Source organism: Crotalus tigris, unplaced genomic scaffold (genome assembly GCF_016545835.1).
Source record: "Crotalus tigris isolate CLP2741 ecotype Arizona unplaced genomic scaffold, ASM1654583v1 scf7180000018525.42219311030:4301911, whole genome shotgun sequence".
NCBI lineage: Eukaryota > Metazoa > Chordata > Lepidosauria > Squamata > Viperidae > Crotalus > Crotalus tigris.
Window position 1 is genome coordinate 2,584,798 of NW_024097057.1, and position 15,932 is coordinate 2,600,729.

Below are 15,932 nucleotides of genomic sequence, written 5' to 3' on the forward strand. Positions count from 1 at the left end.
AGCTCAGCTCTGCACATTGGAAAGCTGACTAGGTTGGGAAACACCAAACTAGGGGATGCAAACAGGACTCAGATGATGCATGGAACAAAGTGAGCTTGTAACAGTGTAGTACTTCATGCAGCGTCACAGAAGTCTCTGCCTCCTTTGAGACAGCCGTGCCTTCCCTGAATTAATTGCATCAGGAGCAGAAACTTGGCAGAGCTATAACTTATGGAGATAGGATCCACTCCTTGTTCTTTCCTTTGCAGGTAGACAACCCTGGAATTTCTCTTGATGAATTTACTCACCTGCCAGAGCACACCAGCAGCTCCCAGGTGGCAAACATGTGTCCTCTGCACCAGCCAGAGAGTGACCGTGGTAAGAATTACTACTCCAATTTATATATGGCATGCTGTGCAAGCTTAGGAAAAACAGCAATGTATAAATATACCATGTTGCATTATTATCGCTTGAATGTTCTATTTCCTTTGATTTATACAGAGTTCTTGGAATTAATTTCCCTCACTTGATTGCCAAACAGCCTCAAAACTGACACAACATGAATAACAGTTTAATCTCTATACAGCCTGTGCTGGATCTCTTTGCACTTTAATTGTGAAGGTGCTGCCTCTCGTTACCCCTGGATTATTCAGGGGAAGCATCTGTCTTGACCGAAGACTTCTTTTATGTCACTCAGTGGAGATTCTTGCCAAATAAGAGACTTGCCAACTCATTCCTGGGCCTTGAGACAAAAAAAAAAAAAAAACCCAACCATAATCATTTATCAAATCCAGACATGCAGGACATTTTTCTGTGGAAGGAAGGAAAGCTTTCATGGTTTCAATCAGTAACTCTACATGGTGAAGCATCACTAAAATCATTAGCATTTCTGTGAAGACAAATATTTATTTTATCTGTTTATTAATCAAATTTATATGGCTGTCCATCTGACGGAAAGTAACTCTAGGCAGAGTACAGCAATCCAATAAAACAATAAATGTAAAACAATCACTACTTAAATCTATATATAATCATTATTAGAATGTTAAAAATATAAAACCAGAACTAAACAAGAAGAGAAAATAGTAGACAGAGGGGAGTTAATAATAAGGGAGCTGCTGGCATAACCAGGTCTTGAGGGACCTTTGAAAGCTCAGAATTGATATGAGGCTGATCTCATCTCTGGAGGGAGAAAATTCCACAATGCAGGTGACACAGCAGAAAAAGACCCCCACTCAGGGTCCACCAAATGTAGCTCCTTAGACAACGGAATTCCATAACAGGCCCATTCTGTTGAATGTAGTCAGGTGGACAGATAAAACTGGGAAGAGATAGGTGGAGAGATAAAACTGGGGTGTAACTCTGGGAACCATCTGTAAGTTCCTACATTCAGCACTGCTGTAACTTTGAACAGTTGCCGAACGGTCGTAACTCAAGGACTACCTTTAAAATAGGCACAAAGGTGGTACATAAAATAGTAACACTTCAGTGTAGGACTGCAATTTTAAATACTTCATATTATAATTTTATAATATTGTAAACTTCTGTATTTAAAGTGGAAAGGAGTCCCCTGGAATAGGGGGGGAGAGCGGCTGTAACAAGTTTGAATGAATGAATGAATGAATGAATGAATGAATGAATGCCTGCTAGGAAAGGATGGCAGGGACGCTGCCCCTGCCCGGAGCCTGATTTGGGCGAGCGGCCCAGGGTTGCCGGTTGAGGTGTCCCAAGGAGACCCCAAGGCTTGAGGGGTCTTTCGGTCCCTCAGCCACGGTTCAGACGTCCGGACTTCAACTCGCAGCAATCTGCCGGGCGAGTCCCGGGAGCTGAAGTCTCCGGCGCCGAGACTGAGCCCGCGTGCCCGCCGCGGCCCGCCCCGCTTCCCGGGACAGCGGAGCCCCTTTGCGCGCGCAGGCCGGCCGCGCCCCCGGGCGGGGCCGCCCCTTTTCTACGCGGCGCCGAGGCGGCGCGGCCTCAGCTGAGCGCGGGCCTCCTCCTTCTCCTCGGTGCGTCATGGCTGCGTCCCAGCGGTAAGGCAAGCCGGATTTGCCGGCAGGGAGAAGCGGGATTGCCGAGCCGCCTGGTCGCGGGCTGGGGATGACGGGCAAAGCCGAGCGCCTCCGGGTCGCTGGGCTGTGGCGGCCCCTCGCGAGGTTTGGCCACGCCGTGCCCGACAGCCCCGAGCCCCCGCGGGCGAGTGGCAGCTCCGCTGGCGGGGAGCTCGCTTGGCCGGCCGGCCCACCGACCCGGGCTCGGGGCCCCTTTGGCCGCCTCCCCCGGAAGGCCGCTGCCCGCCTCCCTCGGCGGGGTTTTTCTTTCTGAGGTGGTCGCCTTCCTGCCGGTAGTGCTCGACTTACGGCCACAATTGAGCCCCAAATTTATGTTGCCAAGTGAGACATTTGATAAATGAGTTTTGCCCCCATTTTAGGACGCTGCAACAGTCATAACTGTGCAAAATGGTTTTTCAGTGACGTTGTAACTTAGAACAGTAACAAAATGAAGTGTTGTAAGCTGAGGACTCTCTGGTACAAGAGTGAAACCTCTTTGTTTGTGTCTTATTGGCAACTTTCACACTGGACCGGCCTGTCCTTAACCGGGGCAAGCCCAGTCTGTCTGGTGGGATGAGTTTAGGATTCAGTGTGTGGTGCAACTCTCACCGCTTTAATTGTTATTTAATTGTTAATTTTAATTGCTATCTTGATTTTCATATTAATATTTGTATTGCATTGTAAATTGCTTGGAGTTATTTTGGATAGCAAAATGGGCATCATATAAATTTAATAAATACCATATAAACTATTTTCTAAGGTAGTATTTCTTAAACGTTTTGCTCTCAGGATTTCTTGGCACTTTTAAAACTTTGGGCTGAACCCCTAAAGAACCTTTTATTTGTATGGAGTATATTTATCAACATTTACCATATTAAAAACTAAAATGGACACATTCATAGAATGTTTATTGAGTTATGTAAAATACTGTATTAAGTACACTACGTATTCATGTAAATAACATTTTTTTCTTGAAAAACCCTATACTTTTAACAAAAAAATAAGTGGCATTTCTTTAATTTTTTTTACAAATGTCATTAATATTTGGCTAATAATTTTGATTTTGCAGACCCCTGTGAGGGACTTGGGTGACCCCTCTCCATGTCCTCTGAATACACTTTAGGAAAACTGTTCTATGGATTCAGAAAGGGCCTCTTGTTGTGTATAATTAAGACTTTAATTTTCTTACCTTAAATCCGCTTAAAGATTTTTAGAGACCCCCTAACTATCCTAGCCTTGCTTCCATGGGAAATTTAGGCGTGTCTTTTATAAAATGCTGGTGAACAAGTTTTGTATTGGAGTGCTTCAGGGTTCAGCCTTTTTTTTCTAGAGAGATAATTATGCAAGGAGAAGGGTGGACATGTAGCCTTGACTGCAAAGGCTGTGGTGCTTCCTTGCTAGGCTGGGGTGCTTCAGAATTCATATCAATATTGTTGAATGCGTTTTGAGCTAAGGGTGATTCTACACCCCCAGTTGGGAACCCCTGGGTTAATGAGTAGATAGTAGACACCTTTGGCCCCTTGAAAAGGAAAGAAAGCTGAGCCAGAGGGTCTGTGGGATGAGAAATTGTTGTGTTTCCACTTGTGAGTGATAGGCTGTGTATGTGCACAATTGATTGCAAGTAAGGGATAAATCTCTGTCATTTAGGCTTATCCTTCAGGGTAGCACACCCATTACCCTTTGTGCCTTTTTTTTGTGCAACCTGACAGCTGATGCACACGTGCACAATTACACTTGGCTATCTGCAAAGCACTTGTCTCTTTGATTCTCTTACTGGTACTGAGAACTTTTGACTTCTCCTCTGATCAGGACCATGGCAAGATCCTGCAGAAGCAGCAGCTCAGCCAGCACAATTCTGATCTTGATTTTCCTGCTCTCCTCCCTCCTTGCTTTACTCAGGACATTTGCAAAATTGTGCTGGGTGACTCAGGCTTCTGGCAGTGCTTCTCTGCCATCTTGATGGGCAGCCTGCAAAACTCCCTATGGTTACTGTCATGCTGCAGTGTGCTTTCCTGCCGTTTTGAGGCTGGATGTTTATGAAAACAGTATGTGAGCCCCAAAATGCCCAGGAAGCAGCTTAAAAACAAAACCATAAGGGGAAAGATTGGAAAATCTTGACTGTATCATGTGTTAATTGCGTACTCATAACTTTGCGGCTTTGCCCAGTTTGCTCTACCCAGCCTGTTCCTATAGGACAGGGGTCTTCAAACTTGGCCCTTTTATGACTTGTGGACATGCAACTCCCAGAATTCCTCAGCCAGTGTGCCTAGCTGAGGAATTCTGGGAGGTTGCGGACTGGCACCCTGTGAAGTCATGACTTATTTTAACTATGGTTTCTTTAATAAGCCATGGTATGAATTTTCATAGTATGCTAAACTATAAATGATGGTTTACCGAACCATTATGAATAAAGTAACACTGCATGCTAAGTTGAAGCCCAACAGACCTTTTTTAGTACACTGTGTGAATCTGCAGGTATACAAAAAAGTAAGCCACGATTCATCGTAGTTCATTGAATTAGTTGTATAATTCATGCAACATTGTAGGTAGCACCAGCTGGATTTGTTTAAAACCCAGCCTTTGCCCTGGCATGCTTTGCAAACTCAGCAGGATTAACAGTTTCTTTTTAATGTGTTGTCTGATAGAGAACTTAAAATGTGCATTTTGGACTTCAGAAGCTGAAGCTTCCTTATTGCTGCTGTAAAGCAAAGGTTATCTGCGGGATTGTATTCCAAGAAAACTATATAATAATTAATAATTATTCGTGCTCAGATTAATGGGGTTTGATCCTTATTTTCTCTTAAGTTTTCTCAACAGAAAACTTAAGAATGCAACTGTTGTTTCCTCCAGAAGGCCGTTTTGACATAGTGTGTTTTAGTTGATAAAATGTGCTTCAGGAAACCCTTGTCCACTATATGGTGTCACAAATCATGGTCACATGATCAGCGGACGTTGCAAACAGCTGTATGAGGAATGGTTGCCAAGTGTCCAAAATTCCATCATATGACTCTAGGGTGGGTATGTGTGTGTGTGTGGGGGGGGCACCTATCATAACTTCAGAACTGGCTTGTAAGAATCATTAAAGAAAGGATGCCAAAAGAGGGACCAAGTGAAATGTGAATGACAAAAATTAAAATGTTGCTTTATTTTAAATAATTGTTAAATAATTGCTTTGTCCCAAGGCAAGCTCTCCCATGGTGAGTTGGCCATGGTGTGAGTTGGCTGCAGCAAGTTGGCCAGAGCGAGTTGTCCTGTTCCGCTGTTTAGTCCATGCATGTTGTCAGGCGCCCCGATGTTACTTTGCTTCCTCTTTCCAGGGCAACCTTTTGGCTGGGGAATGACACCCTGAGAGTCTCCGCAGCACTTTTTGCCTTGAACAGGACCCGCCTGTGTGATCGGCTGAGAGCCAACGAGGCTGTTCCCAAGGGGGCCATTGTCGTCTTGCAGGGCGGAGAGCAGGCCAACCGCTACTGTACCGATACGGGCATCGTTTTTCGCCAGGTGAGCTTTTGCGGCAAGCTTCTCTTTTGTTTCTGTTCTTGCAGCTCTTCTCTCTGGATTTTCTAACAGCATTTGTTGAAATTCTGGGTAGAGATCTCTCTCTCTCTCTCTCTCTCTTTCTCTCTCTCTCTCTCTCTCTCTCTTGCTAGTGACTTTCCAGTCCTTGTTTATGCTTGAAAGCACTGATGCGTCCTAAAAGCGCGTGTCTTGAAGGATGTGCATAAAATGCATCAAACCAATTTTTCTTCCCATTAATAAAATCTTTCTGCCATCACCAAAGTCTATTTGAATATGTTAGTTTTGTCTGTATGCAAATTAATGAAATGTTTAACTTTTTCCCTTAACGTGGAAGTTTGAAAACTTCTCAAGAGGATTGGAAGTGAGTGTAGTGGTGTATAATTATCCACAATGCTTAAGGAAATGTTTGCTTATTAGCATTTATTTATTTCACTTTATATAGCTGCCATCTTGCCACTCTAAATAATATAAAAACTTAAAACATATAGTACAAATATGGCTGTACTGAACGTTGAAAAAGAAGTGACATTTTTCCAGGTTTGTAGTGTTCAAATGTAACTGAGAATGTTCAAAGGCCAACCTTGAGTGATTTTGGTTTTGTCAGGCTCTGACCTCCCTATTCCCAAACATCCTGTTTCTGCAGCATTCTGTCAGACTTCAAGCAGGCTCATAGTGAACAGGTTTGTAGCAGTTGTAACACTTGAAAAAAGGTCCATTCAAAATGAAGCAGAGAAAGCTTGTTTTATTTTTAACCTTGGTTAGTTTTTGTAGCTTAGTGCCTTATGGGAAACAAGCCAGGGAAGCTAGTTTTATGGTGGAAGATATTGTGCAAAGCCTAAAAATTAGCTAATGTAGAGACCAGGATAAGCATGTTTTATGAACCCATTGGCTGAACTATAGCAGCTTGTCTTGAGACCAGCCAGCAATGCACATCTGCTAATACAAGACTTCTGTAATAATTGGCCATTGAGCCTTCAAGTTTGCTTGCTTGGAGACCATTGTTCTGAATCTGCCTATGGCTATTGTGTGATGGGGATATACAGGCTCTATTGCTAAAACCATCCACATGGGCATCTTCTAGTTACCTTTGCAGGAGATGAGGTCCAACGTAGCTTCCAGGAAAAAAGTTGCCGTTTTGCCTCTTATCCTGCCAGGATAAATGGACAGCATGTACAGGCACAGGAGACTGTAGAGCAGCAGTTCTCAACCTATGGGTCGCGACCCCATTTGGGGTCGATCGACCATTTCTCGGGGGTCGCCAAACAAGGCGATCCGCCATTTTTCCCCCTCAGGGGGTGGCGCTGCGCATGCACGCCGTGCATGGGGGCCCCGCGCATGCACGCCGCGCATGGGGGCCCCGCGCATGCATGCTGTGCATGGGCGCCACTGCATATGCGCACTGCGCCGTGCATGGGGCGGCGCCACACATGCGCGCCACCTGCGCATGCGCAGCACGTTTGTGTGACGGGGGTCGCCGTCACACAAACGTTGAGAACCACTGCTGTAGAGCAATAGCTGTGTGGGGAATGTCAGACGAATACTAAGGACCAGAGGCTCTTTAGTGTGGCTTTAGAGAGAAATAAGAGCCATGGTGGCACAGTGGTGAGAATGCAGTACTGCAGGCTTTCTCACTGCTCACTTCAGGCGTTCGATCCTGACCGGCTCAAGGTTAACTCAGCCTTCCACCCTTCCGAGGTGGGTAAAATGAGGACCCAGATTGTTGGGGGCAAAAGGCTGACTCTCTAAAGTTAAACCACTTAGAGAGGGCTGTAAAGCACCGTGAAGTGGTATATAAGTCTACGTGCTGTTGCTATTTTGCCCTGACATGTTTTATAGATCAGACTGTAAACTGATTTATATGGATTTCTCCCATGACTATAGCAGTAACCCAGGCCTGGGTTTGCGTGCAGATTCAGCTCCTGGTGTCTCCTGACAGGATTAAGAAAGAGCCATGGCTGAGATGTGCTCATGGACTTTCATCTCCTTTCTGTCTTTGCTCTTTGTTCTTTTCAGCTGATATGCTGAGGCTTTATCAGTCCAAGGTCTCCTGCTCTCCTGTAATTTCACTTACTTGTCCTTGTATGGTATCAACTGATAGTATTCAAAGTTCAGTAATGCAGGACCTCTGAGTCTTCCCATCTTGTTCTTAGACATGGGAAGGGACTGCTGCCCTTCCCTTGGAAAAATCAACAGCCTGGATTTCTGCTGCTCTTCCAGGGGACGGATGTGCGGCTACTTCCTTTCCCTTTTTCCCCCTTAAAAACAGTCTACCTGGGCCAAACCAAAAGACTTTTCTGGGAAAGTCATGTTTCTTTTGCATGTTCTTCCAGCCATTTTGCCACCCTTTCCTCCTTTAGAGCATGAGGACGTGTCCCAGTGTATAGAGGCGTCTGACCAAGAGATGAGTTAAGCGGTACAATGAACTTGGCTTATTTTAGGGATGTAAGTCAGGACTTCATTACGTGAACTAGGGTTCAACAGAGGTCAGGGGTTGGGTCCACCAGTGTAGAGGTGTCATTTTGAAACCAGATGGAGAAACTCTTGATTCATTTTTAAGGGGAAAGGGGAAATTTGGGTGGGGAGGGGGAACTGAAGTATATCACATGGAGTAGGAAATTTCTGTAGCACTTTTTTTTTAATATTTTATTTGGACTTCTGTACTGCTTCAATCAGATGATTCTGATCAGTTTACATCTTTGATCAAAGCATAAAAGCAACGCCCAAAGCCAAAGCCAAAACAATCCATGTGTCTATCCCCTTGGTGGGTGATTCTACCTTCCACCCCATCTCCAAAGACTTCCAAAAGAACCAGGTCTTCAGAACTCCGGATACTTAATTGAAAGGAGCAGTTCTTATACCTTGAAGCTATTTCATCACCAAGAAGAGTTGGCATCAAAGTCCCTGAAGATGACATTCCTCTTTGTGGCAGTACCTTTAACGTCAGTGATCTCATCAATTTCCACTTTGACCGGAAAGTCTTTAAAACGCCTGGACTGTGAGCCACTTTATGCTTTCTAAGTCAGGGGTCCCCAACTGTTGGGCCACGACTCCCTGCCAGGCTGTGGCCTATTTGTGAGCAGTGGGCTAGTGCACACACAGCTAGACTTGTGCAAGCGACAAGCTGGTGCGTGTGCAAACCTGCACACTACTCAGCTTGTACAAGTCCAGCTGCGTGTGCATGCACATCTGTGAGTACAAGTTGAGATGGAAGTGCACATGTGCGCCGGCTCACCGCTCACGCGGCCCGGTTCTCCTTTCTCCGCCTCCCCCAACTGGGCTGCCAAGCTGCAAAGGTTAGGGGCCTCTGTTGTAAGTGACATCTGCCATCTTGAAGCATACCTGGAAGCCAACTGGCAGCCAGTTCCTGCTGCTGAGGTGTCACATGGTCAAGCCTTAGTATACCCATAACTCCCATGACTGCTCTACACTGAACTATCTGCATCTTCTGAATGGTCTTCAAGGACAGCCCCATACAGAACACGTTGCAGCAGTCTAGACATGAGGTGATTAGAAAGCCTCCCATTCCAGGAATGGTTGCAGTTGGCAAAAATACTCTCCACTTGATTAACTTTCAGATTCAGGTTTTGGATGTTATAATTCTATCAAGATATTTTTTACTATCTGGCACACATTTATATTTAAATTGTTTGTTCAAAGCCATGCTATGATAATGTTATAGGTATTTCATTTTTATTAATTTCTTTAGAATTAATGAATTGTTGTACCAGCATGTCAGAAAATGGTGATTTGGACCAGTGATGTTCTTTCCTTCTGGTTTTCTAGGAATCCTATTTTCATTGGACCTTTGGGGTAACAGAGGCCGACTGCTATGGAGCCATTGAGGTCAACAATGGAAACACCATCCTCTTCATCCCGAGGCTTCCAGAGAGCTATGCCGTTTGGATGGGAAAGTAAGATGCTTGTCTTTTTCTCCAAAATTGAAACTTTTAGAAAATATTTCTGTAATAGGCTGAATAGTTTAGAAAACAAGTGTTCTGTAATCTTGGGAAATCCCCAGTATTTCCTTTTTGGAACAATGCTTCTGTTTCGCTTCTGCTGGCTTCATACGCAAGGGATGGTGAATTGGGCATCCCTTGGGCATAGGTTTTTAAGAAAAGAACGGATGACCATTTATCCAAGATGGTATGATGTCTCCTGCCTTGGGCTGGGGGTTGGACTAGAAGACCTTCAACGTCCCTCCAAACCCTATGATTCTGTATATAACAGAAAAAGTTGGTTTTGAGCACAGCTCACCAATTAACATCTTGGCAAAAAAAATTCTTTAAGTCGCTCCCATCAGGCCTTAATGTTGACATTTACTTATATAGATCTAGTTCATTCTTAGTCAATTTAAAATGTTCTTCCCAGTTGTTTAACATTTTCTTCACAATTGAACATATGTGCTGTTCTTTAATCTATCAGAACAGAAACAATAAAAGCTCACATGTGGAATTTTATGCAAAGGAAGCTGTTTATTCTATTGTTGCTTCATAGCCAGCAACGGGTGTTGAGTTTTGGTTCCCCCCACTGTGCCCTACCGCTTCTGAAAGGCAGTTAACTATATTAAAACAGAACTTGGCTACTGACGGATGCATCAGAGTTAGATTACAGATTTTATTATGGGTATTGCAATTATCTTTCTCTTACCAGCTGTATTGCATTTCATTTTGGGCATCATTTTATCTCCAGATGAGTTAGTCTTTGCGAGATGAACGCTATAAAAAATAACAATCAAAATAATAATGTTAATAGTACCTGTAAAAGGAATGCATATTATATGGGCTGACAATTGAAAATGGGATATAGGTTCTATCTAGTGGAAAATTCAGCGCTTGCCGCATATACAGATAATCCAAGTGGTTTTTTAAAGGCCAATCTAGACAAAAGTACACTTTTGAAGAGCTCCTGAATGAAAAAATACATTGGCAGAACAACTGGGAGAAGTTTATCAGGATTGCTTTGTCTTGGTTAGAAAACAAGAACTTTTTGTGAATGATTAAACTTTCAGAGCTTGTCACATCCAATATGCAATTTCTTGAAGTTTTGGGGAAGCAGTTTATTTTGGGAGCAAATATCCAGTGAAGAAAATTACCTAAAACCTTCTAAAGAATTTTTGTCATCAAAAAGGTGGAATGGCCCCTTGGTGAGATCAGAGCACAGCATGTCACAATGAATTCTAAACCAGATATTAATATGTAATGACAGCTAGGAAAGAAAAATATTTTCAAGATGAAAATGAGCACACAATAGTAGTAAGCCTCTTCCCATCAACATCCTTACCTTTTTCCATTCAGAATCCCTTGGAAAATGTTCTTGTATATCCAGGAGTATCTTCAAGGTGGGATCAAAATATAAGGCGACACCAACTATTGTGCAGTTAAAGTTGCATCTGTATTTTTTTTATGTGCAGTGTGGATACCCCTCTGTATATCATCTGTTCTTGAGTATTTTAATAAATGTTTTCCAAAACCATGGCAACTCATGACTTATCTCCTTTGGGGTTTTCTTTTAGGGGTCTGTTTCAAATTCTCTTCCTGAAGCACAAACAACGTAGGTGCAATTTTTCTCTTTTTCCCCAACCTACCCAAGAAAATATGGGTTACCTCGCCTCCCTTATTGCTCCATTTCTTGGTCAGTGGGACCTTGGAAAGAGAGAATGTAAAAACTGACTCTTGAAGTTGCCTACCCAGGATCTACATACAGCTAGGGCTAATCTGCTCAGGTTTTGAAGAAAAAAAAGATGAACTGTAGTCCATTAAAAATGGAAACAAAAACTTTTTTAAAAAACTTTTTTTTATTGATTTTTAACAATTACAATCTTTAGTGCTTGGTAAACAACATGTTGTCTGGGTTCACATATTTAACATTAACTTCTTCAATATAAATGTGTTCAATACTGCAGAATCCAGTATTTTTTCCCTGATACTCCTTTCTTCCCAAATTGTTTTCATTTTCCCAACACTATGCAAGTACAATTCTTGCTGCTATTAATACATACAAAATTGAATATAAACATCCTCATCATATTTTCTAAACTTTTAATCTCTGTTTGCTATCATGCCTATTGGGCTGGGTAGGTACCCAAAGTTTATTAAGAAACACAACTGAACGTTCAAATACAATTGAATGTTGGGTCCAAATAGCAAAGTTCCTCTGTTGGAAATCCACGAGAAGCTGTGTCTACCCTTGGAGCAGATCACCAGCCTTGGAATCTGTTCCCGTACCTTCTCTGCCTGCTGCCAATCTTTTGGGATTAGGGGGACAGTAAATGTAATTGCACAATTTAGGGCTTAAGACCACATACCTGCATATTATATTGCAGACTTCTATTTTTCTAATTAATGCTGCACCTGCCATTTACCTCAATTTAATTATAACTGACGGAACGAGTCAGTGTATTGATTAAAGTTATTTTCTGAATCAAAACATAATGTACAACAGCTGGTCTGTGTGCCACATATGGCAAAACAATGTAATTGCTTGCAGGGAATTATCTTTGGCCTGCAATGTCCTGGAGCTGGTGAATATCTGCGTCCAGATTTGCATATTTTTAAAGTACAGGCTGTCTGGCCATTGTCATCTCTAGTTTTTCCAGAACCAGCTTTTCAAAAGATGCTTCTAGAGTGCAGTCAAATTATCCTTTTGAGGAACATTGAAGTAAGAAATTGAAAGTGTGGCAAGTGCTGAATTTTCTAGCCTGAACACAGCAAGACCTGCTTCTTGTATTATAACCCACAGCCTCCCCTCCTTCGTGTGTACGGGCTGTCCATTTTGCCCAGAATATTCAATTCAGCATCAGAGTGGAGAGAAGCTTGGCGTTTCTCCTTTCATCGGAAAAGTTGCCCAGAGTAAACGGATCGTGTTACATTCTTGTATCACATCCCAGTAAAATTCTGCAGTGTCTCATTATTAAACAATTCCTATCCTGAGACCTTGAAAAGCAGGAGGGGGTGTCTGCTGTGGATGCTACCGAAATTCAGTTGGCAGAATGTAGGTGTGTTTGGTGACTTCAGGTGGGGCAAAAAGCGGAGTGAATAGCGAGACCTGTCATTTGTGTAAGCACAACCTTTCATCATCATTTAGATTTTCGCTCCCCTACAGCTCTCAGACCCTGAGAAGGAAACCAAATATCGCAAGCAGATCTTCAGATCTCTTACGGCAATTATGTGGCAGACACCTGAACCTCCAGGCCACCTTCTCAGCCACTGACCCATTTTGAGTTTAAGTGATGCTGCGTAAGTCAAGAGCGTTGCATAGCTGGGCTTGCAAAGCCCTGCAAGAGACACCTGCCCTTCATAGACAGACAGATGCTATGGAGGAAAGAATTGAGATTCTACGGGCACAAGCCAGATTCAGACAGAAATAAAAACTTCAATATTGTTTCTTGGCATTTGTTTTCTTTCTGAACCACACTGGCTTTTAAAAAGCATTCAATTGATTTAAGCACAACTGGAGAGCAGAAAAAATACCAGCTACAGAATTTGATGTGAGGGAATTTGGGATGCCAAGAATGCCATCTTTAGCAATGCTTGGCTACTGCTTTCCTGATGTTACATGATCTGGTAAAATGAATTTCATATTTCAGCTGTGTCACTGAGACTTGCCTTCGTCCTTGGAGAATTCCTGGGTCCACGCGCACCATCTGGGCATGGTTTTGCTGCTTTTTTTTTTTAGATGAAAAATTTGAAATAGCACATTTTGCTATTGTGGAACACCCTCCCCCAGAGATCCTGAGTACTTCTTTGTCTATCATTGTAAACTATGAATAAGGTGCAATCACACTCACTTTTGTCCTTTGGCTTCTGGCAGATTAAGCATGCAGCAGGCTACTGCTTATCTCCTCTTTTGTGCATTTATTTATTTAAGGTGTGCATTGAGTATTCCTTTGTGTGTATATGTGTGTTTGTTTGTTTATGGTGGGTATTGAGTATTTCTAGGTGGAAATTGGCCCTGGGCTCCTTTTTTGTTCTGCAGTATTCTTCGCTCTCTTGTTCTTGGCAAATTTGAAAAGCTGCCTTGGCTGCACATAGAAGAGTTTATTTTTAAAAATACCCACAATGTTGGCTCTGTCAGAAACATCTGTTAGTGCCTCCTAAAATCTCCGGTGTTGTTCTCCTAGCTGGTCTTGACACCCTCTTGTTTAGTTAACACTCTGCCATCTGTGCATTTGATGTTAGAATAAGGAGGAGTGGGTGGATTGGCAGGCCTGCCACGGCCCCTAGATGTCCCTCTCCGCCTCCCTCGAATTTTTCATGCTTTCTTCGTAGCTTCCCATCTTGTTTTCTTGCCCTTTCATCAAAACTGAATTGAATTGAATTGAATTACTCTCAAGGCACAAATTGGAATGGAGGCTCTCCGAAGAAGTTGCCAGTCTGACTCGCCTTCTCTCCAGAGACAGTCCATTCCCGAGCAGAAGGATAAGAGAGGGGCCAAGCAAAGGCAGAGAAAACCCACTCCCTGCCTATGCTGAAAAGAAAACTCTTCAGCTATTGTGTGCACGGGAAATGAGGATGAATTCAGACTGTGAGATAAATTTACCTCAGGTTTACCTGAGCGGTGAGAAAGAGGGGCGCAGGGGGGGGGCAAGCTTGCAATGAAATAGTGGACAATTCCTTCCTGCTGAGCATGAAACTTTTGCCGCAACATGTAAGCAGTGATGTGAAATGGATGATTTGTGGGGCTTCAGAGGCCCTGCCAGCAGTAGCTCTGGGTTGACTTTTATGGCTTTGCTGTTCTTTACAGCAAAGCCATAAAATGTACATCATGCTTCCTCCTTTATTTTTAAGGGGCCATAAGTTGAAATTTAAAAGGTACTGTGTGAAATTGGGGTAGGGAGACGTAGAGATGCCTTCTGAAATAGTGGGCCAAGTCAGAGGCCACCTTCTGTACGTTAGAAATATGCTTAGCTCCTTAGATGACAGGCAGGTCAACTGTAGGGCCATCTGGTATGAAACAAGTTTATTCCTGCCTAAAAAGGGAATTAAAAAAGGAGAGAGGACAGTGTATAAAACTGCTCTTGATTGCAGAATAACCAATGCATGTTTGCTTGCTTTGTTTTAAAGGATCCACCCTCCTGAGTACTACAAGGAGAAATATAATGTTAATGAAGTACACTATACAGATGAGGTGAGTTTCCTACATTTTGCCAAGTTGAAACAATAATTGGAGATGGGTAGAAGATAAATAATTTTCAGGTCGATAACTGACTTTGCAGGGCTTGCTCTGAAATACAGACTTTTGCCTAGAATTAGCAGAGGAACCGTTCCCATGTAGGGGTGTTTTCCAATCTCAGTAACTTTTAAGATGTATGAACCCCAACTCCCAGAATTCCCCAGACAGGAAGTGAACTTTGCCATGCTGGCTGGGGAATTATGGAAGTCCGTGCATCTTAAAGTTACCAAGGTTGGAAAACGCTGCTATAGAGTTTGGGATTTATTCTTTTTTTATTATTATTCTGGATAATTCTGCCCTGTTTAGTATGGCTTTGGGAGGTAAGGCATTATAATTCTGTATCAGCAGGGTTACCTCTCCTTAAATAATCTAATGTGTGCCAAGCATACCCCACTGCTCTTGGCAGCTCTTTTTTTTTAAAGGGTTTGTTTAGTTCTTTTTCATTTTTTATACTGTCCCTCCAGAGGCAATATTGCTTTTTCTATGTTGCTTGAACTTAATGGCCAAATAAACACTGGGGTGTAGAAAACCCGAGATATTGAAATAATTTAAAATCGTATTTTCTTGCCTTAAGAGCAAAGTATTGATTCATCTGCTCAGTTCAAATGCTCAGTCCTAATTTCGATGGGAGAAGTTTCCTCCCTCCCGGAAAAGAATACGGATGAGTGTTTTCTGCCAGGCTTTTAATAGTTAAGCCCTCTTTCTTTTTCACTTTTTCACTTTTTCAATTAAAGAAGCTTTTTTTCTCCCACTCCTATCCCTTTTTGTAGCATATAATTTTTCCTTAACAAGTCTGAATTCCCCAGGTTTGGTCACTGGGCAGAGAGACCATTTATAAATAAAGATATTTCTTAAACAATTATTTTTACCTCTCGGAGCCCCCACTTTGACTATCTGTCTGAAATTTCCACTCTCCAGCTGACATACCAAATGCGGTTTGATCCTTGAAACAAATATGCCTGCGAAATAGTCTCTTTCTAATCTGATCACCCCCTGTGCTGCCTGCAAAGGTGGCTGGCAGCCTATCTGGACTAGAATCAAGAGTAGTTCTCCTTATCTGATTTCAGGTGTCAGATACCAAAATGCTAGTTAAAGGATTGCTTATCTGCAAGAGTGGAGACAATTTGTGCTTCATAGCACAACCATTGGCAAATTGTCAGGAGTGCTGTCTACAAGTACAGTGCTTCCCCTTTGGAAAATGTAAGGCAGGTATTT

The 15,932-nt window shown here is 42.8% G+C and overlaps 1 protein-coding gene across 1 annotated transcript in view; it reads left to right on the forward strand.

The window, feature by feature from the left end:
- Window positions 1-1,899: 1,899 nt before the first annotated feature.
- Window positions 1,900-15,932, forward strand: part of PEPD (peptidase D) — a 69,062-nt gene continuing 55,029 nt past the window's right edge. Inside the window, exons 1-4 of the mRNA XM_039353705.1 lie at window positions 1,900-2,009; window positions 5,345-5,528; window positions 9,330-9,457; window positions 14,609-14,672. Coding sequence (XP_039209639.1) covers window positions 1,993-2,009; window positions 5,345-5,528; window positions 9,330-9,457; window positions 14,609-14,672 — 393 coding nt within the window. The 5' untranslated portion in view covers window positions 1,900-1,992. The remainder of the gene's footprint in view (window positions 2,010-5,344; window positions 5,529-9,329; window positions 9,458-14,608; window positions 14,673-15,932) is intronic.